Source organism: Cottoperca gobio, chromosome 19 (genome assembly GCF_900634415.1).
Source record: "Cottoperca gobio chromosome 19, fCotGob3.1, whole genome shotgun sequence".
Classification (NCBI taxonomy): Eukaryota; Metazoa; Chordata; class Actinopteri; order Perciformes; family Bovichtidae; genus Cottoperca; species Cottoperca gobio.
The window spans coordinates 3,175,103-3,202,970 of NC_041373.1; the positions used below are offsets into that span (position 1 = coordinate 3,175,103).

General features: G+C 40.9%; 3 protein-coding genes and 2 long non-coding RNA genes across 8 annotated transcripts in view; 2 read left to right on the forward strand and 3 right to left on the reverse strand.

Annotated features, from left to right (window-relative positions):
• The window catches only part of caskin2 (CASK interacting protein 2), a 49,683-nt gene extending 42,292 nt beyond the window's left edge, over positions 1 to 7,391 (reverse strand). For both annotated transcript variants that reach the window (XM_029455850.1, XM_029455849.1), the window contains exons 1-2: positions 7,267 to 7,391; positions 4,480 to 4,963 (exon numbers count right to left, since the gene is read on the reverse strand). In XM_029455850.1, the coding sequence (XP_029311710.1) occupies positions 4,480 to 4,573 (94 nt within the window). In that variant the 5' untranslated portion in view covers positions 4,574 to 4,963; positions 7,267 to 7,391. The remainder of the gene's footprint in view (positions 1 to 4,479; positions 4,964 to 7,266) is intronic.
• Positions 7,392 to 8,299: 908 nt separating this feature from the next.
• On the reverse strand, positions 8,300 to 13,416 carry LOC115024786 (uncharacterized). Its single transcript, XR_003834155.1, has 3 exons — positions 13,151 to 13,416; positions 11,628 to 11,714; positions 8,300 to 8,664 (listed from the first exon to the last, which is right to left on the reverse strand). It is a non-coding gene; the product is annotated as an uncharacterized LOC115024786 (long non-coding RNA).
• mettl9 (methyltransferase 9, His-X-His N1-histidine) lies at positions 12,865 to 21,561 on the forward strand. 3 transcript variants are annotated; one of them, XM_029456627.1, is made up of 6 exons: positions 12,865 to 12,999; positions 13,284 to 13,445; positions 15,867 to 16,057; positions 16,132 to 16,341; positions 18,720 to 18,904; positions 18,999 to 21,561. In XM_029456627.1, the coding sequence occupies exons 2-6, from the start codon at positions 13,350 to 13,352 to the stop codon at positions 19,223 to 19,225; spliced, it is 909 nt and encodes a 302-aa protein (XP_029312487.1). In that variant the 5' UTR covers positions 12,865 to 12,999; positions 13,284 to 13,349; the 3' UTR covers positions 19,226 to 21,561. The 3 variants fall into 3 exon arrangements, with proteins under 3 accessions (XP_029312487.1, XP_029312486.1, XP_029312485.1); XM_029456626.1 differs by having other exon boundaries at positions 12,921 to 13,081; XM_029456625.1 differs by lacking the exon at positions 12,865 to 12,999 and having other exon boundaries at positions 13,254 to 13,445.
• Positions 15,685 to 17,150, reverse strand: LOC115024787 (uncharacterized). Its single transcript, XR_003834156.1, has 2 exons — positions 16,444 to 17,150; positions 15,685 to 16,321 (listed from the first exon to the last, which is right to left on the reverse strand). It is a non-coding gene; the product is annotated as an uncharacterized LOC115024787 (long non-coding RNA).
• Positions 21,562 to 21,867: 306 nt separating the features above from the next.
• kdelr2b (KDEL endoplasmic reticulum protein retention receptor 2b) lies at positions 21,868 to 27,579 on the forward strand. The gene is made up of 5 exons (XM_029456875.1): positions 21,868 to 22,152; positions 23,656 to 23,756; positions 23,986 to 24,144; positions 24,887 to 25,139; positions 26,342 to 27,579. Exons 1-5 carry the CDS (start codon positions 22,062 to 22,064, stop codon positions 26,374 to 26,376), a joined length of 639 nt encoding a protein of 212 aa, XP_029312735.1. The 5' UTR covers positions 21,868 to 22,061; the 3' UTR covers positions 26,377 to 27,579.
• Positions 27,580 to 27,868: the final 289 nt, after the last annotated feature.

A 27,868-nucleotide genomic window follows, 5' to 3' on the forward strand; every position in this document is an offset into this window, starting at 1 on the left:
ATGTCAGCAGATGGCTGATCGGAGAAGAAAGCTCCTATCTCAGCTCCCTGTCCATCAGCCAGCCTCAGTGCCACAGCTAATCCCCTCGGGACACTGCAGGTCTGCTCTGCCATCACCCAGCCAGCTTTACCACTCGGGGGGGGGGGGGGGATCGACAGTTGTCTCTATGTTGTCCGATAGGGCCTCTAGCGATAGATTTGTCAGAAAAACCTTGATTTAAAGAAATTTGCCATTTTTTACCAATTAGTGCACGGAACATTAGTAGAGGTGTAAAGAATGAACAATGGAATAAAAAGCAATGGCTCTGACAATTTCCGAGAGCAAAAGGGAACCTCTTCAAATTACTTATTTTGTCTGTCCATAACAGTCAATAACTGTCCAAAACCTGGAATCAATATATTGTGGTGTGTTTGTTTGATAAATGGCTTAAATGGCAAAATTATCAACATTTTTGTTTCATTTTCTGTTCATTGACTTAACGATTATTCAAATAAGAAATAATTTTAGAAGTAGTCTTTGCAATTTACTGCTGCACAACTGTGATATTTGAATAGATGTTGGTAAGGAGTCATGCAGGGGCTGAAAGGACACTGAAAACACATGAAAGACAATGATATTGTGTCGGGAGACTTGGAGAAACTTAGCTACGTGAAGAGCTCATGTGACGGGTTCTACCTCCAAAAAGGGAACATACGCATGTTCACAGATCAATGGGAAAAAAATATTGTATTGGCCTAGATGTGTGCAAACATATTTACCAATAGATGTGGGGAAAAAATAAATCCATGTACAAAATAATATTTTGTAAAACACTTCAAGTAAATTTGATATGTATAGCCCAAAATCACAAATTTGCCTTTAGGGGGCTTTACAATCTATATATCATACAACCTCTGTACTTTTCGACCCTGACGGATTAGTTCTATTACTTTTACTCTTAGTTTAAATCAGAACATGTAACCCAACTGAGACTGTCCCCTCCACCTCTGAAATCTGAAGCCCCTCTGATCAGGTTTATTGGTAATATAACATACTGAAATGAGTATTCAATTATTAAAATAAGCTTAAAATAATACAAAGGAAAAAAATATTTATTTTATCTTTCCCAAACAATAGACTTTCTGAATTGATGTAAAATACAGTTTTATACAGAAATATATATTTTTGGCCATTGCAGCATCTGAACGCGCCTGGTTACCATAGTATTTAGCAGCTGATTGGACTTTACACCTGTTTGGATCGGGGGAGCCCGGGAACACACAGAGAGGCGAGTAAACAACGGGTAATTATACAGTAAAATAAACGTGTGGAAAGAGTAAGGCAGAAGTACCAAGTGTGCACCCTTAGTCACCTTGATCTACTACACCAGGGGTTCCCAAACTTTCTGTGGCCAAGGCACACCAAACACCAAGCCACAATCTCAAGGCACACCTGAGTTCATATCCGGGCAGAATCCCCTCTCTAACACATCGTATCACTGTTATCATTCTGTGGACATTTATTTAGCCTAGTAAGAAGCTATTCTCCTTCACACTAGCAGAGAGCCTTTATGTGTCACACTCTAATATTTCCCACCATGCGCAAATGGCTAAAACGATTGTTTTATTTATATTTAGGCCAAAGCATATAAGACCTATTGTTTCTATATTATGAAATAAGTGTGTAGGACAAAGTACCGATAAAGTACAGTGTTTCCCTGCGCCCCGCCCCCCAGCCAAACCCCCCCCCCTCCTGAAATTCAAGAAGGTTTTTTTTCTTTTTTTAAATTCACAACTCACTTTTCACATTGAACAGGTGTTTTTTGATTAAATAAACTACACGCTTATGTTATTTATCTAATTTATGTGCACGTTTCAGTTGCTTTGCGTAATTACATTCTCTCCTCTGCTCTGCTTCGCAAAGCTGGACCTCATCCAGCCCAGGCAGCACCCCGCAGAGCAGTAAACACTGAAGTAAATTATAAATCATTCACAACCTTTTGTACAGTTAAATGCAATAGGCCTAATTGTTTCAAAATCCCACAGCACACCGGCATTTGTCTCTCGCGGCACACCGTTTGGGAACCACTGTACTACACTGTGAAAAATGAATCCCCAATCCCCAAAATGAATATCGAGGATTACCTACAAAACAAAGTGGGATATTGAATGAGTGAATGTGCAGCGCAAGTGTGTCTGTGCATATGTGTGTCATGAGTGAGTGATAGTTAGTATGCGTCTCATGTGTGCGCTATCTCAGATATGGGGCCGCTACGTCACCGTTAATTTAAAAATAAACAGAAGGAACATAAAGCAGCTTCCAGCACTGCTACAAACTAGAAAAATGTAGATCCATTTCCTCAGCTCTGAATAAATACTTGCAATGTGTTGTACAATAATGTATTGCACAATATGTGAGGTCCTGTTTTGTAACCCTACACTCAGTGTGTCAGTGTCACCTCACTGTCACAATCCCACAACATGAGCACACACAGTCAGTCCCCTTCGGCTGAGTCCCGTACATCCAGCCAGACCAGCCGACCAGACGCTCCCTCTACCAATACTTAAGTGTTTATGTCTGTCCACCACATGCTTGGACACTTCCTGACCTCCAAATCCCCCCCACGCCACTCCCTCCAACTACAGAGTTCAATCCATGTGCAGTTGCCTCCCTCCTCCATCTGCACCCAGCCCCGGCCCAAGGCTTAGCCTGGAGGTTTGGGAATGTCCAGCATGACAGCCTGACACCACCACAACAGCTTAAAAAGCACCTGACTTCTCCAGAGGATTTGCATTTGTGTATAAGTTGTGTTTGTTATCAGAATGTCACAATGAGGTCCCAAAACACTTTGAATTTAATCATGATGTCATTTTGCTGTTTTAACATATGAATCCCAAATAGTGATCAATGGAGACCAATAAAATAATAAAATAGTGTTCGTCCTACCCATGGGTTCCACCTGACACATGTGTTGGAACAAACACCATACTGAATTTGTTGACGTTCTTAGAGCCAAAAATGTTAAGTATGCCCTGCGGGTAACACACCAGTAAGAAAACTGGGTTATATGTATTATTGTTATTACTGGCTGCTAGTTCACTTAACTTTATTATGCCGCTACTTATTTCTACCATGGTTGTTGACTTGACACGTGTGTTTGCCTCTTTTATTTAATATGTTAAGTTTACTTATTTTATTTTGTCTTTCATCTGCACTGCAACACTTCCTTTGCTGTTGTTACGCTGTAAATGTCCCTGCTGTGGGACAAATAAAGGATTTCTGATTCTGATTAAACTTTAAAAAATAATGACATTAACAGCATCACGGTCTTCTCATCAGACTCAGAATGAACCTTCTTGCATTAGGAAGCAGTGTAAAAAATTGTGATTCAAAATAAATCAATAGATAGGTGCAAACACAATCCTATTTTTGGAGTGGCTGGTTTTAAAAGCCTTTCAAAGCAGGTCACTACTAACCAAACAATGTAAATAAACGTGAGACAGTGGAGGTCGTCTGCAAAGCCCTCACTGCCAGCTGCTGTGCTGCTGTCCGACACTGCAGGCTATGACTCAAGTGACAAATAACTACACTATTGACAAAGTTCAGCCGTGTTGAAAGCAGTGTGTGCATGCGTGTGGGGGTCAGTATGATGGAGGGAGATTCAGAGATACGCGGCCAATTGGCTTTTCTTTGGTCAACAATTTGACACTTTTAGCACTAATTTTGTCAATATCTTCTTAGTCTAATGCTCTTGGTGTGCAGGTGCTAAAAAATTTTAACTTTCCCCAGCCAGTTTGGCAGCCATTGGTAGTTCACAAACAGTAGCATACAGCAGTACAAAAACATAGAACATTATTTTTTAAATATTCTCTGCCAAGCAGCGTTCGCTGTCTATGCCGTTTGTAAATTGTGTAACAGGCATTTTCCTGACAGCCAAAGCTTTGTTCCCAGAGTTTGTCACTAAGCAGCCAGCCATGCTGATGAAAGCCCAGAACAGATATTGCCACATAGAGAGGCTTCAACTTCACAGCCTGCTTGGCCTTAACTTACCCCAGGCTTGAATAAGGGAGAACCCTGTCATTTGCAACAATGCATCTGTAAAGAGCTCGCTTGTTGCCTGACTTGGAATCTGCGCAGATAAGGACATCTGAAAACAGAAGAAAGACCACTACAACCCAAACAGCAAGACGCACCAGCTGCAGGGGTCTGCGTTCAGGAGATTAGCTTGCGAGCGGTGTGCCGCAGTTTGAATCCACTTAGTTCCTAATTGTCCCTAACCTGACTCCTGGAGGGGGCTGAGTTTTGTGGTCTTGTGGTTATCTCAAAGAAACTGCAGTTGGTTAAGAAGTTACATCCCCCACGCCAATAGCTCTGCCTCTTCTATCTAAGTTCTATTTCATAGTGGAAACAATTACACTCTCAGGCCTAAAGCACAGAACAAGCACAACAACACTGAGACAAAAGCATGTATCCCCCTGCCTCTGGTAGCTCCATACTCACTGGTTTTGTTGCACTTGACTTTGGAGAGAAGTTTGTGCGCCAGCAGAAGATCTCCAGTCTTCACTGCCACCAGCAGATCCTGTTCTTTCCCCATGATTACAGACCTAACCACAGACACTCAAACTGCTCACAGTCGACAGCCGCTTTTTTTTCAATGTTCCTTCAGGCGAACGGTTTCAGCAAACATTTGTCAGCAAGCTAACAGGTAGCTGCTGAATCCCAGCCATGACGTGACGTTGGGGAATAGAGGGCTCAGCAGCATCTAGAGTGAAGGTAAATTGGTCCAGGAGATCATCTTGTTGTCAGAGTTTGGGTCCATTATCTCCGATGGGTGCTGGCTGTTTGGCGGGGACCTTGGATGTGGAGTTACAGCTGGACTAGTAGAGATTTAGTTCCCTGCAGGGCTGAGTGTGCGTTCATAGTCCGTCTCCGTCAACCTTGAGGCAGCAGCAGCCCAACCTGCCATTACACTGCAAGAGGAATGCTAGAAAGACAGAGAAATCCTTTTAAGTCTACAATCATTTAAAAAAGACTATCCATAACTATAATACTGCTGATTTTTCACAATATGGCTGTGTAACCTAAATACTTTGTTACTAGCAGCAGTTGTGGCATTGAACACTTGCTTCAAATTTGTACTTTTCTATACTTATTCTTTGATCAAATACAATAGATTTTAATCCAAAATATTTTTTGGGCAAAGTTCTTCCTGGTTGCTGACAGCAAATGACAAACAATTTATTGATAAATGTTCTGTAAGTTGACTTACTTGCACTACTGTACTTGTGCCAGTTACCCCATTCAACAGCGCTAGTGCCAAAGTAAAGGGTTTGCCTCAATAGCAATTAACAAAAACACTTTAGATGAATGGTATCTGGCTTAGGCAAAGACAAGTAAAAGAAAAAAGGATTAGGCATGTGACTTTAACTTGACCCAACTTTAGTTTGTTTTCTCAGGTCCAGGAAGCCTGGTCCCTCAGGAGTGTGCGGCTAATCTGTTACTCTTCCCGTGCAGGAATAAGGTCTCCGTCTATCCATAACATTCCCTGAACTTTAAGGAAGCATCATTTCAGTCAACACCGTGTCTGTCGTTCTACCAGCTTACGTCTTTGGAATAAAATCCATATTTTTCTCAAAGAAGAAGGAAGGTGAGGCAAAGCTGACAGCTGTTTCAAAACAAAACCATACTTCCTGATCACGTGGGAGAGCAAGTGAAGAAACAACAATAAGGGGATAACCAGGATAAAACTGTAAAAACAGTCTCCCTGTTTCTACTTTCAGTGAGTCACACAGCCTCCAGTTAGAACATTTGAATCCATTAGAGTCTGTGTGCAAAACAAAACCACAATTAGGACTCTCAATCAAGCTAAGAGGCGACCTTTGAGGAGAATCCAGAAATATGGAGATTCTAAAACGTCAGCTGACTCCTTGACGTCCCAACAGTCATGGAACCCCCTGAAGTAAATAATATGTTTCAGCAGCAGGCTTTTGTCTTTGGTTGAGTTTAAATTCATAGTCCATGTTGTGCCGAGGGGACAGTGCAAGTCACAATCATGAGTATACTATCTTGTCTACCATCCTATTTAGGGCTGTTAGACGGATTGTTAAGTTATTCCTCTGGACTACTGTGTGATCATGCAGCAGTGTATCCCAACAGATGATGCCAATGCATGTCTTTGCACTGACACATGATCTAAAACTAGCCAGGCACCTTGCCAGGCAGAAAACGACTGCATAGCCCTTCACTGACATGAGCCAGAATGTAAACAAGGAGTCCAAAATGGGCTTGTTAACCTAAATATCAATGATAGAGGAGTAGGTAAATAGGGATAGGTGACAATGGGTGGCTTTCTACACATGTAAGAAAGCCCTTGATATATCCCAAAGCCTCATGTTCTGTCTCAAATTATTTTTATTTAATCAAGTGAACATTATTTAGTAATGAAGCAAGTGAAATAATCTCTATTTATTGTCTTATTTTTTACTTTTTTTAAATAGGATTTTCGTTCTTCATAATTGGTTAAGAAGCTCAATCGTATGTCTTCTTTGAGCACCAATTTCCTTGTTAACAATTTCAGATCAAACCCCATTCAACTCTTACAATTTAATCCCATTTTGCTTACCAGTAAAGTATCAAATAATCCTTTAAGAAATCATTACTGTTGCTTGTACATTCGGCATACATTAAACCCACATGTATGTAGGAACATCTAACACATCAAGGTTTCTAACTGGTTCTTCATCAAATCTTCCACCAAAATACACCGAGTGGTGGTAACGACCGTTTAAAACAAGGTCCTGTATGGTGGATTGCGTATATGACGAATTTACTAGAAAACACTTACGTTTCGTTGAATACATTACCGTTACATGTTCTACTATTTGCTCAGAAGTAAAATAACAAGAATATTAGATTGTTGCACTAGGATAGTTTCCCCTGAAGTATTTGTAATAACGTTAACGATGGAGTCAGCAGTGATATTCAGACGGTGTAACCAGCTGAAGAGACCGTTTATAAATCCGGGCAGCCAGGCTGTCTATTTTGGACACATTCATTAAGATTTGTCCGCTGCTAAAGTTACTCATCGTATAAATCCTCCGTACATTTAGCCTCTCCTTGTTTGCTAACTTGTCAGTCTCAACTGTCAAGGTGTTTAGACTCCCGGCCACGCAAAGTCCAAAAACACGCGTCTTTCCCTTTTTAACGCATTTTATTTGTATAACTGAAGGTCGTGTCACTTAACCTTTTTCCAAATAAATAAGTTTATAAAGAGAGGAGTGTTCTCACCTGTTGTAGACAGTGAAGTTCAAGTGGTAACAGACGACGCACACACATTCACTGTACACTTAGTGAGGGAAGAGCGCTGACAGCACGAGACGGAGGAGCCAGAGTCAAGCGAATACATGTCAACGTGTACAACTTCCGATAGCAACTTTCAAAGTAAAGCTCTTATTTAATCAGGTGCCACAATAACGAAACTTGGTTGACAAATTTAATTATCAGTTTTTTTACTGGTTTATTTGCCACTGAGTGTTCACAGGTGTTGTCCTATATAACCTACAACAAAATGTAAGGGACATTTCAGAAACTATTGAGCAGCAACCTTTGTGTAGCGCTGCCGCCACTTCTGTGTTTTTATTTTGAAGGCAAAATAACATAACTTCTGCTATTATAGCATCTTAATAGATCCTTCTTAACTCCCAATAACTTTACATAGTTGTGTGCTTGTTTTATCTATGATGGATTCCCGGGATCACACACTGGGACCTTATTTTAGTTTAATTTACGTGCAGGGACTAAAATGTAAATGTTTTTTTTGTTGAACTGAATGTATGTCTGGGTGATGGCAGTGACAACAACACTTGCAATTATCTCATACATTATTTATAATTTATAATTCATAGCACTTCTAGCCAGTATTATACGACGTAAAATTAAACTGTGGCTTCGTTTCGCTGCATGGACACCTAGAGCCCCATCACAGACCCCTGGAGATACAGCGGAAGACCCGGGACACAGTGCGGCTGTGTGGTGGCGACATCTACTGGTTAAATACTGGTATTGTCATTAGTCATCAATATTAAAACACCTCTGTCTTCATGTATTTTGCATTTCATGTATAAACCAACTAATGTAAAATAAACTCTACATCTGCAGTTTTTCAAAACTTTTGTTGGGATTATAATTATAAAGATTTTCTAATATTCTCTTCGCTTTTTTTTAACTTGTCAAGCTCATATTGATACTATAGTATGAAGATTTATAGTTTAAATAGTCCTCTATCTTAACATGTTTAATGAATAAAGAGTAAAGAGTATGATCATGTGAGATAATTACAGTTACAGTTAATGATAGTTAATCATGTAAACATACAGTTATATACTGTTGTTTTACCCTTCTTTATGTATTACATTTTCCATATCACCTGTTTAAACAGTGTCATTACATGAAATATTTGTGAAAGAACATGTTATATTTATGTAATAATAAAAAATATTTAATTCTAAATGTAAAAATAACAAAAAAATCTAATTAAAAACAAAGCACGTTATTCATAGACAATGACATTTAAATAAAAATGTGTTACACATAATGCAAAAAGTAGCAAAGCGAAAGGAGAGACTGATCCAGGAACATCTCATCAAACAAGAGCTTCAGGACCGAGCACCAGGTCACTCAGATGACCTGTAAAACAGCACACATTAAACATTATACTGGCATGTAATAATGTCAAGGTGTATGACAGGAGGAAAAGTTATAGTTTGCTACAACATTATACATTGACGGCTGTATGTCTCCCTCCGCTCAGAACAAAACTTCATGTACACACAAGACAGCTGTCAGTTTATTAGAGCAGTTCCACTGAAATGTTTATTACACATGTGTACTCTCTGTTAAATTGTAAAAACCGGTATGAAGGTTTAGACACGCATGATCAATGAATAATAATCTCTCCAATCATGATGTCACACTGATGAAACAGACACAGACTATCATATTAGAGATTACATGTTAATACTTCGGAGTGAGCAGGATCGTGGTGCAGCTGCAGAATGTAGTTTGAAAGTGAGGTGTTTTTTTAATATACGATTTATATAAAAAAAATGAGATAAGGAGAAGACTACAGAAATTTGGAAGGACTCGTTTGGAGTCAGCAGTGGAACTGAAGAGGATAGGAAACTTAGCGCTGAGGAACAGAATCAAAAGACAAGTGATGGCGAACTGTAAGATGCTCTGGACTCTGAGCAGCTGACAGAGCCAGCTCCTAGCAACGCAGCACATTCCCAAGGGAAGCAGAACCCCACTCTATTACTGTAGTCATATAGTCATATAACATCTCAATAACAGAGAGACTGAATTTGGGAAATTTAGAAATGTTCATTTTAAATTTGAATCTGTTTATAAAGTTGTGTATCCAGTTTAATTGGCAGAGTCTGAAATCAGATATGTACAATAAAGTCCAATTAAAGCAGCTGCCCCCCCCCCCCCATTTACTTGAAAAGTGAAATTAATTATTCATCACACACTAATCATTGAAAAAGTAATTACATGCCTCAGTACTTAAGTACATGAGTTAGTTACATGATTAGTTTCTTCACTGTCGTCACTCAGACTGCATCTATGGTGCCTTTAAACAACTGAACAAAGCCAGATGTTTCCTGAATGCAGTTTCACTAGTGGCTACGATTAGTTAGCCAGCGGAGAACACACAAGATATAAATAAGAAAACTTACAGGTGCAGACCAAAATCATAATTAAAGTAAGCAAGATAACCTGCACATTGTCAAAGCAACAGAGCATGTTTATACTTTAATGATCACACTGCCTCATTGGAAAAAGTAATCACATTACTGTAACATGTTATTAAGTAATGCGATTACTGCCCAACACTGATATTAAAAAGAAACACTTGAATTGACAATGATACAAATACAAAGATAAACAAACTAACAACAAACAAGAGCTTACATACAAAGATATATTTCATTGATCCTGTAAGAGATTTCAGTTACTTACTAATCAACATAATCAATAAATTGCACAAATTTAATGAAATGTCCTTATGTGAGCTTTAACAAGCTGCAGCCGAGTGAAGGCCATTTCACAGGCTGAACATTTATGGGGTTTCTCTCCTGTATTCCTCATGTGTGCAGGAAGGTAATGAGACTGCACAAACCCCTTGCTACACTGGATGCATGAGTACGGCCTTTCCTCTGTCATATCGTGTCTCGTCAACGAGCACATGGAGGTGCAAGCTTCTTTGAAGTGCGTAAGCTTGCCCGCGGTGCTCGCAGCAGAAGTGCTTCTCCTTGGTGCTGCTGTGACAACACAGCCTGTGGATTTTCAGAGCGGTCAGAGCATAACACTTGCAGCCTTTCCCCCAATCCAAGCAGAGGAATGGATCCTCTTTAGAGCGAGTTCGGTCACAGTGTCAGAGCGGATGCGTAACTGAACGCTTTCGGACACTTAGGGCATTTGAAGGGGAGATCGTGTGTGATCTCTGATGCCTGATCAGAATCTGTGTAAGTTCATTCACAAAAAGTGCGGGGAGAAGGTCCCCTGAAGTCATACACTTTGACTAATACAGGTTGAGGTCTAGGATAAGTCTAGGATGAGTGCCTCAGATAATGTGTTTTAAGTCTTGCCTCGTCGAGGAAGGACCGGTTGCATTGTACACAATACAGTGAAGCATCTGCAGGTTAGTGTTGATGTGTATTCTACCACTTGAAACCCTTGATTTATTGCCCCTCTGATTCCCCTTGTAAGGTTTCCTGGCTCTGCTCCGTTATGTCTCCTAACTGGTATTTGCTGCTGAATGGTGGGAGATCTTGCTGGGTAGGAAGAGGCACTACCTCTCCAGAAAGAGCCTCCACTTGTTTCTGATTTACCAGACGTCTTAACTTCCGAAGGAGTTCAGAGTTGGACACAGACTTCCCCCTGCTTTGCATCTTGAGTGTCTTTGTCTTCATGTACTTCAGCTCTGCACATTCAGACTGACTGAAGACATTGCTGATCAGGCAACCTGCTCATGAGAAAGATCCTATCAATGGAACTGTTAAACATTCTGGGGGAAATGCTGACTTGCTTTGTTAATTAACTAATTAAAGTGTGTTAATTAGTGAGCTCTGTAGGTGTTGGTGGGTGTATTTCTAAACTTTGGACATCTGTTTCTCCATTCTTTATGCTAAGCTAGGCTAAGTATGTTCTGACTCCAGCTCCATACTTAAAGCAGTAACTTGCGGTTGATATCTACTTGTGTCACTCGGAAAGAATGCAAATAAGTGTATTTCCCAAAATTATAAATATTAGGTTTAAGTGCTATAAGAGTTCAGAATGTCCTCACTACACAGTGTGCTACAATTATAAGTCACCTGTTTATGATTTGGTAAAGTAAGTAACTTGTCAAGCTGAAAGAGGAATATATCCAGTGATAAAGTCAGAATAAAAATATCTCAAAGTCACACTACCAGAGACACCTGACTGGAGGAAGAGCTGCCTCTCCTCCTGGTCTTTAAGTAGGGTGTGAATGAGACCAAGGAGGTGGGGCGCTGGTGATCCATCCCCTGAATCACTTCTCTGTGATATAGGGAAACAATCAGTATGTTCTGTTTTTTTAAGCACAGTGCTTGAAATAAAGATAAATGTACCTCTTTGTTCCATAGTGAAGTGATTATATCCAGGTGTGGCTGAATGGTCTCAATGTCGTCTGCTCTGGGCGACAACTCCTGTTTCAGCTAAAACCAAGAAACATTTGTAACGGTGGTAAATTTGTTAAATTTCAGTCTTTCATGAAGGATGAACACTTTGAGTTGTCGTTACGGCTGCACAATTAATCGAATATAAATCTCAATTACGACTTTTAAAGTAAATGAATGGCAGAAAAATAAATATTGCAATGTCCAATATTGTGCAGCCCAAATGTGTACATTAGCAGAAATCTAGCACAACATGAAAGCAGTTTATTCAAATATGAAAGTGCAATAAAGCCTGAAGGCCAAGAATCAGCAAACACCTCTGTCTGTGATTAAGAAGCTCTGGGACACTCTCTGTGACTGCTGTCACAAAGTCATCGAGGCCTGCTTACCACTCCATCAATACATTACAAATGACAGCCTAATAATGAGCTTCATGTAATCCTTTTCATCTCCAGTCCAAAAAAAATCCAAATTTGATGTAGTCGCTGTGATATTTCCTCTTCACTGTAGCGCTGGACTTTCCGCGTTCAAGCCGCTTTCAGTCGGGTGGAGGTTGGACGGCGAACCGCTCTCCTGGGACTCAGTAACGCACACAAAACCACTTGTTGTCGCTGCTGATTCACCTGCATCAGGACGATGCACCTTCACGTTAGATTTTTTTATTTAATTTTCTTTTAGCTGACCCTGTCTTGAGCCTTCGATCCATCTTGCCAGCTGACCGCGGCTCAAATTGACCGTGCAGATCATTTACGATGTAAGGTCGCGCACTGTTAAAATAAATAAATAAATATATATATATATTCCCCCAACGGAACCCCGCGCCGACTGAAATTCAAGTTTTTTCACATTCCCTCCTCCGTTCTGTTTCGCCCCCCCACACACACATACAGTCACAAAATGAAAAGCTAACCAAATACAGCTTAAGCTTAACTTTTCTCAAAATATGTCTTGTTTATCGTATTGATTGCATGTCAAATTGCAGCAGTTTTAATCAGTATTTTAGTTTTATTTAAAGGGCTATGTCTGAAATAAAATAAACAAACAAACAAATGTATTTCAGGGGGACGTTTTAGAGGTAATGGGGTGATTTTAAAAGCAAAACATGACTTCTACATGTATTTTCAGAAATATGATGCATATTTCGGCTTCATCACTTATGACTCGTCTCAAGAAATTAAATGGCAACAAACGATAAAGTTGCAGTTAAAACAGCGGAGAAGCATTTAGATAGTTCCGGCCGGGGACACATTTTGCGGTAACTCAGGAAAAGCTGAATGCGGATGTAACTTGTTTTTGTTTTTCTTGATGGGCAGAGAGCACTCAGGTGAAATATGATAAGACAATGGATTAAGACTAAAATGTGGAGTAAATAGCAGCTGGCTGTGTTAATCCCACCGCACCCTCAGGTTTGTTTGTTTGTACTCTGGAATAGGATACTTGCCCTGGCGTGTTGGTTAACCATTGGCTGCCATTACCTTCTTTATCATCATCTAATATTTAATACATCTCAGAGCTGTCCACTGGCCATTCCGTTCACTTCTTCAACACTACAGCCGCTGACCTCCTGCTGTCCTGCTCAGACTTGTTGTCCATATGTGTCCTCTACAGCTGAGGACGCTGGTTTTTGGAGCTTGGCTGCTGGGTTACGTCGTCTTCCTGCTCTCCATCAGGAGGATGTGGACGGGGAAGTACGTCCGCAGTCCTCTGGCCCGTTCGCTCTTTCAAAACATGGTGAGCGAGAACGAAGGTGCCGCGATTGAGACACAAGAGGTATGAATTTTTTATTTATCCGGTTGATGAAAATGCATGTCCACACTAACTACAGCCAAGAGTGTCTTATGTTACTGATAAGTGGAGAGCAGGTAAAAGAGAGGTTGATCATTCCACCCTGCTATACTTTACTTAGTTATTTTTTACTACCTTCGAATATTTGTGCTTATGTTGTTTTAAGATTGCTTCACTAACCTTTGCACAGTCTAGTCTAACATTGTAGTAGACATCATTGTCTAATGCGAACATGACTACTGGATGGATGGATTCTGCTGTCAGGGCAGTTGGAACCATGTCTGAGTTGTCAATTTCCCAGTCCTCAGTGTTCCCACAGGATTTAGTGAGACTTGGTGGCTGGTATGCTCCCCTGTAAGAAAGAATTGTACATTTTAAAGTTAAATGCATCAATCTTGTGCACTTTGAGAGCAACATTAAGAGGTTAGATTTATGAAGAACATTGTGCTCTTATAAATGATTTCTGGTTAATAACTTTGTGCTCTATACACAATGTAATCATAAACACATTGGTTGTATAGATATACAAATCTAATCCACTGCACCTACCCCACCCTAAGCCACACACACACACACACACACACACACACACACACACACACACACACACACACACACACACACACACACACACACTCTCAGACATTTACACTTTCTGCATTGCATTTTTCACATATTTCTCTCCTCAAGTAAGTATATACATTTAGCCTAGTGTTTTATTTATTATTCTTTATTTAATAATGTAATATCTTTCAGAGTGGAAGGCAAATTAAGAATGTAAGTGTACAGGGAAACTTGTTTTTAATGTGCATATGACAGTAAATCAAATCAAATCAAATCAAATTTATTTGTATAGCCCAATATCACAAATTCTACATTTGTCTCAGTGTGCTTTACAGACTGTACAGGTTACGACACCCTCTGTCCTTAGACCCTCGCATCGCACAAGGAAAAACTTCCTAAAAGAAACCCCAAAATTAAAGGGGAAAAAATGGAAGAAACCTCAGGGAGAGCAACTGAGGAGGGATCCCTCTCCCAGGACAGGACAGACGTGCAATAGATGTCGTGTGTACAGGATAAACAACATAGTACAAATACAACATTTGACAGAAATTATGTTGTGTTGGAAAAAAAAAAAGAAATAGAAAGTTTGGATGAATCCAGGAAAATGTCAATAAGGCTTCCCGGTGTCCAGCAGGACCAGGTCAGCAGGCGCTGTCACGATTCATGATCCTGACGTAAACTTTATCAGTGGCAACCTGCCACATGAGAGACAGACACTCCGGGGATGATACCCCGGATGGTGAGTTAGTAACATACATTTACATAAATGCATACAGATAGAGAGGGAGAAGAAGAGAGGGAGGGAGAGAAGGAAGAGAGCAGGGAGGTGTCCCCCGGCAGTCTAAGCCTATAGCAGCATAACTAGGGGCTGATCCAGGGCAAACCTGAGCCAGCCCTAACTATAAGCTTTATCAAAAAGGAAAGTCTTTAGCCTACTCTTAAATGTGGAGAGTGTGTCTGCCTCCCGAACACAAACTGGAAGCTGGTTCCACTGGAGAGGAGCTTGATAGCTGAAGGCTCTGGCTCCCATTGTACTCTTAGAGACTCTAGGAACCACAAGTAACCCTGCAGTCTGGGAGCGTAATGCTCTAGTTGGTTTATAAGGTACTATGAGATCTTTAAGATATGCTGGAGCCTGACCTTTAATTGATTTGTAAGTCAGGAGAAGGATTTTGAATTCTATTCTGTATTTTACCGGGAGCCAGTGCAGAGCAGCTAATACAGGAGTAATATGATCCCATTTCCTTGTTCTAGTCAATACACGTGCTGCTGCATTTTGGATCAACTGAAGAGTCTTAACCGACTTTTTTGGACAACCTGATAACAATGAGTTGCAGTAATCCAGCCTTGAAGTAACAAATGCATGGACTAGTTTTTCTGCATCATTTTGAGACAGGATGTGTCTTATTTTTGCAATGTTACGTAGATGAAAGAAGGCAGTCCTTGAGATTTGTTTTATGTGGGAGTTAAACGACAGATCTTGATCAAAGATGACGCCAAGAATTCGTGAATTCATATGAATTGTAATTACAGTTACAAGTGTTTTTAAGACATCGCTGCGGACGCATCAATGAAAATACAGTAGAAGATTATCTGCACAGTAGAAGTTAAGCTTGCGACATTAATAAATGCTGATATGAAAATGAACAAGTATAATTCATAGATAGTCTAAAATAATTTAATCACAAAAACTCCAATTAAAGAAACGTGTATAAAGTTGGCACATTTAAGCCATGCAGGTACAAGATGTTGAAGTCGTTCCACGTCTGAATGCAGCTTCACTTGTCTCTCTGTGCTCGATGTGAATCGTTCTTTTCTTTTTCTTTGCCCCTGCGGCCGTAGTGGTACCGGTGCGGTCCTGACCTGCTCGGAGAATCTGTGCGACCCCTGTTTGTGCAGAGCCACCTGGACTCTGGCACCAAGGCTTTTCTCAAGCGGAGTGTGGATAAGTCTGGCTTGCTGTTCACCCAGCTTTACCACTCTTTTGTATCAACATTCCTCAGCCCACTGGTCTCACGCACCTCCATTAACGGGTGAGTAGAACAGACGCATCTCTTTCTCCATTTCACCTGTCGTGTCCCTTCCTCTGATGAGCTCTCCGTCTCAGGTTTCTGGGTCGTGGCTCTATGTTTGTGTTTTCTCCGGAGCAGTTCCAGCAGCTGCTCCGGATCGACCCCGACTGGAGTGCTGAGAGACTCCTGGACCTCGGCGCTGGGGATGGAGCTGTCACGGAGGTGATGGGAGCACATTTTAAAGAGATCTACGCAACTGAGGTCTCTCCACCCATGAAATGGCATCTTCAGAGGAGGAATTACAAGTGAGTAGTCAATCACAGGACTGTTTTGATTTCAATTCAGTGTGTAACCCACAGTAATAATAGTAATTACATCAGTACAACAACGATTAATGTCATACTCACCATTAAATCTCAAAGGCTATATTGAGCCAAAAACCGGTTATTTGTTTTAAGTCAGCTGTCACACATGTTTTTACTTCCAAAGCATTCATGCACAGCAACACAATGACTTTAGCTGTAATGGTATGTGTCCCACGAGCTTCCTATTCATTGTCTATGTAAGCAGCCGTGCAATGCATTGTGGTAGTGTAATGCCAGAGACGGGGCATCACATTGGCCGCTCCTCAGTTGCATAAAGTTGAGGTCGAGGCCACGTTCTGAAAAGGGGAGACTTGCAGCCCCTGGAAACTCCTGGAAACGAACAGTTGTAGATTGTACAATAAAGACAGTTTCAGCAGCATGGCTTATTTCCCGCCTGAAATGTTTTCAAACACATTTCGGTGATGAGTTTCACAATATAAAGGAAAAAAGTTTCCAAACAACTGAAAGTGTTCGTCCAATCAGGTGCGTAGTCGAGCGTCCAATGCTGGAAAGCAACAGCCTGAATGCAGGCAATTCTTTCTTAATGCAATGCCGAGCTATATACACACACGGACCAAAAATATAAACGCAACGCTTTTGCTCCCATTTCTCATGAGCTGAAATCAAAGATCTAACACTTTCTATGAACACAAAAGGCCTATTTCTCTCAAATCTGTGTTGGTGAGCACGTCTCCTTTGCTGAGACAATCCATCCACCTCACAGGTGTGGCACATCAAGATGCTGATTAGACAGCATGGTTACTGCACAGGTGTGCCTGAGGCTGCTCACAATAAGAGGCCTCTCTAACATGTGCAGTTTCATCACACAGCCACAAGTTTTGAGGGAGCGTGCAATTGGCATGCCGACTGTAGGAATGTCCACCAGAGCGGTGGACATTAAAAATGCTTATTAGACAGAAATCAGTCACCAACACTCAATGAATTCAATGTTCATTTGTCTTGTCATCTTGATTTATTATCTAAGAAAATTGAAGTTTCGGAACAGGACTCGGTATCGACGGTTACTCAATATTTAATGAGTGGGATCGGGATCGGAGGCAAAAACAACTTGATCCAGATCTCTTTACTTCACCATTCTGTTGCTCTGAGCTTCTCGTCTCTAACAGAAATACTGTTTTTGCCATCTCTAATTAATTCCGTTTGCTTCCATTGTTTAGCGACTGTCAATTAAACTCAACAATTCCTGCAGATATTTCGAGCGAGAAGCCTATGAGGAACACAATGCATTACTTCCTCTCATTTCAAACGTCTGTTCAAGAAGAGTTGAGTTTTAGAACAAAAAGACTCAAATCATTAAAGCGATTGTTAATTTATTAAAGGTGCAATGTGTAAGATTTGGACACAATGTTACATTCAAACATAAAAAAAAAATGAACTGACATTATCATCAGAATGTGAAGAGGTAACAGTGTTTACGTTAAAGGCGTCTATGTGTTGCGTTGCACAGATATCTACTGACATTAGCATGCTAACTGACTAACCCCTGGACAGCCATGATCCTGCACATTTCATAGAGTTGTGGCAGAAACAGTTTCTTGGAAATGGAGCGAGCTTCCATTAGCAGTTAACAGGCAGCTTGCCTTAAGCTAACCCAGCTCAGGGGGACTCCACGCTGGATCTACAAACCTTCTGTTGCTGCCATTACACAGATAAGACGTAACGCGCTGTGACTCCTGGTGCTGGGGTTTTCGCAGGCTGAATCCGAGCCGCCACACCTGCTAACTGAAGCTCCGTCCCCCGGAGCCGCTGCACGCTGTCCTGTCACAAAGTTGTTCCCTCGTCTCTGCCACCACGGATCCGAACCAATAAACAAACAATCAAAACGCAATGTGTACGGACCGTACAGCCCTCGGTTAGTGCCACAGTAAACGCTCAGATGGCCTATGTTAACTACAGTCCTGAAGATTATAAGATCGAACTCGACCTTCACTTTGATCTGAACTACACACCTGTACAGTTTCATGATTGCATCTTTGCTATCGCGGTGAATATTAACAGCTGGCAAATTACGCAAAACCTTCTCCTTGGTAGTTCCTACAGCAGGTGTCTCCAGGAGCACATTTTGCCACGATCACACACACACACACACACACACGAAAGGTGAAAACAACACCAGTGTTGCTGCTGGAAGTGATGAAGTGAAGACATTTTGGACAGACATGGATGTGAACCACAACTTTTTTTTTAAACGCGGCCCTCTTTCTTTGGTGAAAGTGCCTCGGTACTTGTTATAATTTCTTGTTCCCTTAAGAGTAACTTATTACCATCTAAAAATGCTGTTTTTCTGTTGTGCTTAGATTGCTGGGTATCGATGAATGGCAGCACACTGGTTTCCAGTATGATATGATCAGCTGTCTGAACCTGCTGGACCGCTGTGACGATCCCCTCCATCTTCTGCGGGACATCAGGCTGTCGCTTGTTCCCAACACAGGGAGGCTCATCCTGGCTGCAGTGCTTCCCTTCCAGCCTTATGTGGAAGTCGGTCAGTTGGGAATCAGTACAACTTGCCTCATAAGTATATGGTTTCATATATTTCCACTATGATCCAAATAAAAGCATTCTTTATTTGTTTTTAGGAGGAAGATGGCAGCGTCCCAAAGAACATATCAAAGTAAAAGGAAAAACATGGGAGGAGCAAGTAACCAACATGTCCAATGAGGTTTTCCAAAGGGCGGGGTTTGAGGTGGAGGCTGTGACCCGGCTGCCATACCTCTGTGAAGGGGACATGTATAATGACTACTACGTTCTCGATGATGCAGTGTTTGTTCTCAAGGCCTCAGAGGATAGGTCGGAGTCTGCTTGAATACCAAATGCACTGTGGGACTGTCTGCAGCATGGTTGGATTGTAGTGTCATTTTCATAAGCAGTGTTTCTGACAGCATTTCTTTAGAAATGGTGAGTCGGCTGTGAAGCTCAGGTACTGTAGGTCCTACATTTACCGTCTTGTGTGATGGTGATACCTCTACTTTTTAAGCAAAAAACAACAACTGAATGGCAGTTTGTCTCTATTGAAACGCCACTGAAGATCAAATTCTCCAAGACATATCACCATGCTGTAGGTGTTTGTTCTATAAAGTCTGTTATCTGTGGGAAGTGTTTACTGTTAGTGTTTCATCAATCTGTAATGTCAGTGGAATCTTTCTTTAATTATTTCAGTTTCTAATTCCAAGGATCAGTGTGGGCATGTACATCCTCGATTCAATCATTGTGAATTGGGCTTTTTGTATTTTAATGTTGTTGTTTTTAACTTGCTGACAAATGAGTACTGACAAAAAATAATACGAGGCCTTGTTTAAGAGAGTCTTTGTAACTTATTGTATGTTGAACAGCGGCTTTTATGGAATAATGATTGAGGCTGCGTTCATCCCTAACCTGTGTGGTTCAGTTAAATGGACTCAGTGCAGTTCTTTTGGGCTGGTGTGAAAGCTGTCAATTGAACCCTGATGCGGACCAAACGACCGAACCGAGGCCGTCTGAAAATGCGTGTCTCAGCTCTGTAGTGCTGTTCGTTTGTGGAGTGAACACGAGTGAACCAACCACAGGATTTTGCGACAGTAGAAATAACGGTAAAATGCTGTCATAGTTTAACAGGGACATTTGTTACAGTGTACCTGTGACTACACGCTGCAGTGTCATGTTGAGTTAATTGCCTGAACTTCTGCAACACTACGAAATAGCAACAACTCTAGAAAATGTAACATACAATAGCACAATAGCTATTAATTATGTTATCTGCTTTAATGTTGGCTAGCTAGCTCATCAGGGCTCCATAAAACAGTTGTTGTCTAAGAGTAGATATAGGCTTGGTTGTTAGACGTGAGCTTTCCAACAGCGAGCCAACAAAACAGCAACAAAGTAAACCTTAACAAATGTTCCATCTTCCATCAGGGACTCCAACAAAGCTGGGGCCAAGTAGAGGACACCCTCCCTCCCACTGCCTGCTGGTCTAAGGCCATATATTGCATCCATCTGGTCGAACCACTCAGGCGTTGTAGTCCTTGTAATCACGTTTAAGATTTTTAAACGTTTCCCTACACCAGGGGTATTGAATTCATATTCAGAGAGGTCCTTCTTTAAGTTTCTTCCCAGCAAAGGTCCAAACTTCATGTCTAAATTGCGTCCTATAGCCTACCCCTACGTATATACAATATCAACAATGTGAATTTCCATATCAGTTCAACAACATTTATTGTCGATTTTCAAAAGTAGATTACAATCAACAAACGGACACATTGACTCCGTATGGAACAACGCTCTGTGAAGATCATTCATTCTCATTAATGTATCAGAAATCGGTCCTGGGTCCAGACCGCGGTCCGCCAATAGGTGGTGTCACCTTACACTTTTGGAATGGCTGTGGGTAACTGTGTGCAGCCAACAGTTGAGGGACTTCTTGGCAGTCCTTCTCATTACATCGTCTGGCAGGTTGCCACGTTTTAATGGTTGCGTCTGGATCATGAATCTTGGCTGCGCTTGTTGCTGTGGTCTGGATTCTTGTGATGATTCTCTCTGACCAATCAGTGGTGAGCAGTGTTTTAACTCCACCTTTTAGTATCGGCTCAGCTCGCTTGGAACCTTGACCAAGGTGATACCAAAAAGTACCAGGTACCAACTTTTGCCAATGAAAAACCATAAAAGAATGTTTCCTGTCAAGCCGTGCTGTGCTGTAACGTATAGTGGAAATGTGGCTTGTTGCTACTTTGTCTGATGTTGATGAAAACAGATCCTAGATATCAAAACAATGATCCAAAATAGACTTTGAGTCTCCGTAGCGCTGAGGGGGACTTCAAAGTTGCACCTTTCACATTACATGTTGTAATTTGATAAATTGATTGGGATGTAATGCTAAAGTGTAATGTAATTGTATTAGAAAAAGCCATAAAGCTGCCAAACTGACTGTCAGTTACACAGCAATATCTAGCTAAAGTTGACCAACATTAGCAACCATAAGCTATATTGTATTGCTTTTGAAATCAAATTTTTATTTGTAAGAGGAAGATGCTATTAATCAAAAGTTACAAAGATTATGGTCTCACTTTTAAGCAATGTTGCACAATGGACTATTAAAAATGTGCCACAATAAATGCAATATTTGTATTAAAAGTATACTATGAATTCCAGAATAAAGAATTAACATAATTTTCTGCATTTCTCAGCTCATTTGTCCATTTACTGTGAATGTGATGTGTAATTACTTGGATTGCAGTCAGTGTGTAGCAATGATTCCAAACAATGTGGAACTATTTTTTCTGTTTTAGTTAAATGTATATAGCTGGAATAGATTTACTGGTGCATGGCAACATAGACTTGAAAAAGGAAAGTCTGATTACTGTATTTCCACAAAGCATGGGGGCAGCATTAATACAGACTAAATTATGCAAATTATGCATCCTTCTCTTCTGATTGGCTGAGCGCACGAACGTTTCCCGTCTTGCATTGGGTACTGTTGTCTTGGCCACGTCCCCAAGCCACGTCGCGCTTTGCTCGCCATTTTCCCATCTTCTGAAGCCATAATCAGTCTATTCTACTGTCACAGTGTCATTCAACGCTGTCAGGTCATACACTAATCGTTACCGGAGACGAACTGAGCTTTTTATAGAGGTTTGAATCGGTTTACCTCTGCTGTAGCTTCCATAAACATGAACATTTTCAGGCTAACCGGCGATCTCTCCCACCTAGCAGCCATCATCATCCTGCTCCTAAAAATATGGAAAACCAGGTCTTGTGCCGGTAAGTAGACTTATAGCTTTACCTACAGTTGGCATGATGCCTGTTGTGCACATAATGTGTGCTGTCGTGTAGATGTATCTACAGTTTAACTAGACGAAACATGCCTACTGTGAAACTTCAGAGACGATAGTTGGAGCTAGTTAGCCAATCCTTGGCTAACTAACGTTAGCCAGCTGGTGAGTAACGCTGACGTTAGCTAAGCATTTCTGAGACTGTAACACGGCAAGGTGCGACGTAAAACGTAATATAATGCTCATCTCGGGAAGAAGTGCCTGTAAAGTCCAGCTGGCAGCAGCAGCTGTCTAGCTAGCCTTGACAGAACAGCGGGCCCCAATAACGTGAGGTAGGGACAAGGGGACCCGAGGGCCACATGCAGCGTGTCTTAGTTTGGCCTCGTCCTTTCAGTTGTTGGGCGAAACTTTGCTAGTTTCACACCGGCCCATGTTACTCCTGTACGTTATGTTAGCTCAGTGTGACCTCTCTGACGTGGCAGCACCGAGTACTTGCAAGTTGACAGTTGACAGTGATGTAAAGCCAGTGACTGAATACATGCTTTCGCATTTGCCCAGCAGGGTTGCAAGGGAATAGTTCATTGCATGTTCATGCTGTGTTATCATGATGAAACTTTGCTGTGTTTTCCTGATCTTCCAAAGGTCAACAGTTATCAATGTATCACTAAAAAACAGGCAGTCACCTAAGTTATGTCATTACTGTGCTTTGCTTGAGAAACCAGATCAACATGCAAGTCAATCTTGTTGCATATTGGACTTCAGTGTTCAGACCAGAATTGAACGAGCTGTACATCATGTATTCTAACTGATAGCACTAGACTACATTCAGCTACTTGTAATGTAGTGATCACTGATGCCCCCTTACAGTCTGACAGTGGGTGTGACTGAGGAAAACACAGCAGATTCACAGAGAAGCTGTAAGTGAGGATGAAAACTGTGGACTTGCTCAGACATTCTCAAATCTACAATACCAACTGCTTATTAAAGGGTTACAGTTTAACATTGTAAGATCACATGTTCCTACTACCATTACATGCCAGTGAAACACAATAATAAACCAACTACTTGCTAGAAATGTAACATTTCCATTTTCTGTATTCACATTTGATCAATCTTATTCTCGCCTTTGACATGTCCTATGTATAGTCTGTACAGAGGCTGACTGCAGGAAGGGAACATTGGATTATGAATTAATAAAATGTTGTGTTTCAACTGCACAGAGGCAAAGTAAACAGGTGTGTGTGTGTGTGTGTGTATGTATGTATATGTGTGTGTGTGTGTATGTATGTATGTATGTATATATATATATATTATATATATTATATATTATATATATATATATATATATATATATATATATATATATATATATATATATATATATATATATATATATATATATATATATTAAAAAAACATGTATATTTAAAAAAAAAAAAACCTAGTTTTGAAATGTAAAACAGTTTGAATGCCCTCTGCTGTCTCCTCACAGGTATTTCTGGGAAGAGTCAAATCCTGTTTGCCTTTGTGTTCACCACCCGCTACCTGGACCTGCTCACTGCCTTCATCTCTTTCTACAACACCACCATGAAGGTGAATCACTCGTACCTGCCACCACATTCTTGTATCCTATAGCACTAAACACAGTGTTCAGGCTCAACTATTACACCAAGCCGACACACCCGTGTTTGCTAAAGGACGACGTGGCCCAACAAGATGTGTCGGTCTTGTGTGACGTTATTACTTGATTGCATTCATAACGGATCAGTACACACTGATACAAGTGAATATTTTATTTTCATGGTTTCTCTGTGTCTTTCAGGTCATCTACATTGGGTGTGCGTACGCCACCGTGTACATGATTTACATGAAGTTCAAGGCGACTTATGATGGGAACCACGACACATTCAGAGTGGAGTTCCTGGTTGTCCCTGTTGGTGGCCTGGCTTTCCTGGTGAACCATGACTTCTCTCCCCTGGAGGTCAGACCCACTGTGATGCATACAACAGAGATGCTTATGTTTCTGAATGTGCACCTCCATTTTATACCAGACAGCTTTCACAGGTCAATCTCTGGTTCTATCCAGAAGCTGGATAAAGAGCATAACATAAATGATATATAGATATATGTATACACACACAATATGTATACACACACACACACACATGTATGCATGCGTCTTTAAGACTCAACTCGGTGTATTTTACCACATAGTGAGGCTTCTTCACGAAGACAATAACTACTCTGGAGTCAACAGAATATATAGTGGGCATACACAGGATGTGGTTACTCTTTTGCACAAGTAGCTGATAATAGATGATAAACCATTTATATTAGGTTTTAGTGTTAAGGGACAATGACACTTGAAAAATGACGGTTACATGCCCGGCTAATGCAACGCATAGGCTACACTCACTCTCTCGAGGCTTTATTGCGCTGAGCATTGCATGTCCCTTTGAAATACAACACACACATATAAAGCCCATTGGTGCACCAAGGCCTGAAGCTTCATGCAGTTTCAGCTTCATACTTTTCTAGTTCCCCAGCAGGATTCTTGCAAACAGTAATATTGTTCAGTTGGAGGTGATTTAAAAAGTCTCTTGGACAAGTATGCAAATGTCTTTAAATTCAGTCAATACATATCAGAGCTCCTTTTCCCTCTCGCACATCTATGAGCACTTGTTTCCCCACCAACACTTTGTCTCCCCCTTTGTTTGGCCCAGATTCTGTGGACGTTCTCCATCTACTTGGAGTCGGTGGCCATCCTGCCACAGCTTTTCATGATCAGCAAGACAGGAGAGGCCGAGACCATCACCACCCACTACCTGTTCTTCCTGGGACTCTACAGAGCCCTCTACCTCATCAACTGGATATGGAGGTTCTACTTTGAGGGATTCTTTGACATGATCGCCATCGTTGCTGGGGTGGTGCAGACCATCCTCTACTGCGACTTCTTCTATTTGTATGTAACAAAAGGTGAGTGCCGCTGCAGCTTTGTTTTATAAAACTGAAAGTGTTTTCTTTTGCTCTGGAAGTTGGTTAGGTATCAAGGAATGCTGCTTTAGAATCAGTGAGTTAACTTAACTAAGTCAACTCCAGCTGTTTTTACTGCGGACGACAAGAAACACTGACTCTCAAATGTCAAACATTATCTTGATATTTTTAATACAGTCCCAGACAAACCAGTATGCATGTTAACATAATTAATCTAGTCATAATAATAAATACTAAATGGAATTGAAAAATGAAATTTAACGAAATTCATCAGCACCACCTCTCAGAAACAATGTCGCAGATAAAACCGGGTTATACTAACAAAGAAGTGGTTCACAATGCGTGTTGTTGGAATTCAAAAGTGTTAGTACCTGATCCGGATGGCCGAGTGAAAAGCCTGCCGTCATAGAGAGGTGGCTGATGTGGTATTGTTTAAATATGGGGAGAACAGCTCACATTTTCAGAACGTCTCTCCTGGGAAACATATTTACAGTTTTGAACTCGGGTTGTTCACATTAAAAGAGTCAGAAATAGTTGTGTGACGAATTAGCAAAGAGAGCTTGAGACAGAAGTTCAAACCCGGGCTCCTTTCTCACCTCCACACAGCTGGCCAGTCACAGCGCGAAGTTGATGTGAGTCTGATCGTCTGGTTCAGAAAGTTATAGAAATGATCATGCATAGACCCTCTAATCCGACGTAATGAAGGAGAGGGGGTTCCCGAAGCTACTCAAGTATACAGGTTTACTCTGGTTCATCTTTCATTGGAACTACATTTTACCAAAGAAATGGTCCCTTTGTTGGGAGAACTACAAACTAATTTCTATTACCCCCCCCCTACAGAAATGTGTATAGGTGAATATCTCACCATCCCGGCAGGGTGGTTCTGTTCAAACTCAGCTGTCACAAGCTGAAGACGAATCCTTCCTGCTACACAACATACATTTTTTCAAATCTTTGAAATGAATCTCTTGACATTAAACATGTTTATTAGGTTAAATTGCTCAGAGTCAATAGTTTAAACGTTTGGGAAACCGTGTATTCGGCACATAAAACTGTAACTAGCTGCATGCAGTGATAAAATATACAAAAACTAATATGAAACGATAAGTAAAGTTGAGGACAACCTGCAGGTTTCAATCTGTTGTATGGTCTGTTAAACATAAAGCCTTCCTTTCTTGTTTCAGTGCTGAAAGGAAAGAAGCTGAGTCTGCCAGCTTAAGTGCCAAAGAGGAGTGTTTTGGCAGACTCGCAGAGGGGGATTGGAGGGGAGGAAGAGTGGTAGTGGACACCTCTGATGACCCCCACCCCACCATCCACCACCGCTTCCTCCTCTTCCCCTCCCGCCAGTGTAAGATGCCTGAGACAGAGAGCGAATGGGAGTTGCTGCACCTTCTTCTGATCCAGAATCAGTGGAATCAGAACTCCTGCAGAGGCTGGTCCATGGCCTTCGGATTTCTGTTTGACGCATCTTGCCTTAACTTTTTTATTACTCTGTATAAAGGAAGAAGAAAAACCGTGAGAAAAGTTTTCTACAGAAAAATGTGTACTCTGAAGATTTGACACATTGCTGAAGATGTAAAATTGCCTATAATTTGGCATTGTATGATATTGAAGCGGACTTCTTGTGGTGGGATATTATTGACTCAAGCGTTTGTAATAGTATTTGCAATCAAATAAATGTGCTTTGTTTTTCCTGAATCAATTTGGGGACCACCAACCTCATAAGGTTGGTGGTCAAATTACTCATGTTTAGCTCTTCTAATTTTTGATCACTATTCCCATGTATAAAGACTATCTATTTTAGTTTCCCGCAACCTTGGTAGGAAATAAACTCATTGCAGATGCCATACTTTTTCTCTTCAAGAAAATGAATTTTTGTTCAAATGCCTTCAAAATTGACTAAAATGAATTGCTTTTGTGTGAAACAAAGTAAATGGTTTAAAAGACTGCAATGAACCCACATCACTGTAAATGGCTTTGTTCATTTGGATACCCTTTCATTACCCAATAAGAACCGTATATATCGCCTGTATAAATCATTACCCTTCCATTCCTTTCAGATGGCTCTGTAAATGTTTGAGTGGAGTGAACTCACTGGTAATATGCTGTAGGGGAATTATCACAACAGAAATGACAGACTTAATTTTTCTTTTAGGTGCAGATGTATTTATGTTTTTATCTCTTTTTCTGGTTTCCAATTAACAGGATCCGTAATTGTGCATCATTTTGACAGAAGAATTCAGTCTCCCTGTCGGAGATGAGCACAATCCTACATGATCGATGTTCCACTGAATCCTAAATAGTTCGCAATGCATATCTGCTTCTATTTTATTTTTCATGCATCATTCCAAGTTTCCTTTTAATTTCTTACCAGAGCTTTTGCATGATGGTGCCACCACAAATAAAGACTTTATGGAAAACATTTGTCTCAGTGCTGTTACCACTGATTTAGCATTGCTGCCCTAAACATTGCCGGACTCGCCATGTAGAGTAAAAAAGATTAAAATTGATGCAGCAGTACCAGAGATATCGTCTTTCTTTACCCCACACATTCTTCATACATTACCCACAATGCAACTAAACCACCCAGATTCATGTCACATTACTTGAGGACATTTATCACACAGCTTCCTCTGGAGACACTAAGGCTTTATACTACTTCACATGCACAACACCAACACCTGTAAGCACACTTAGATGTATGAAATCAG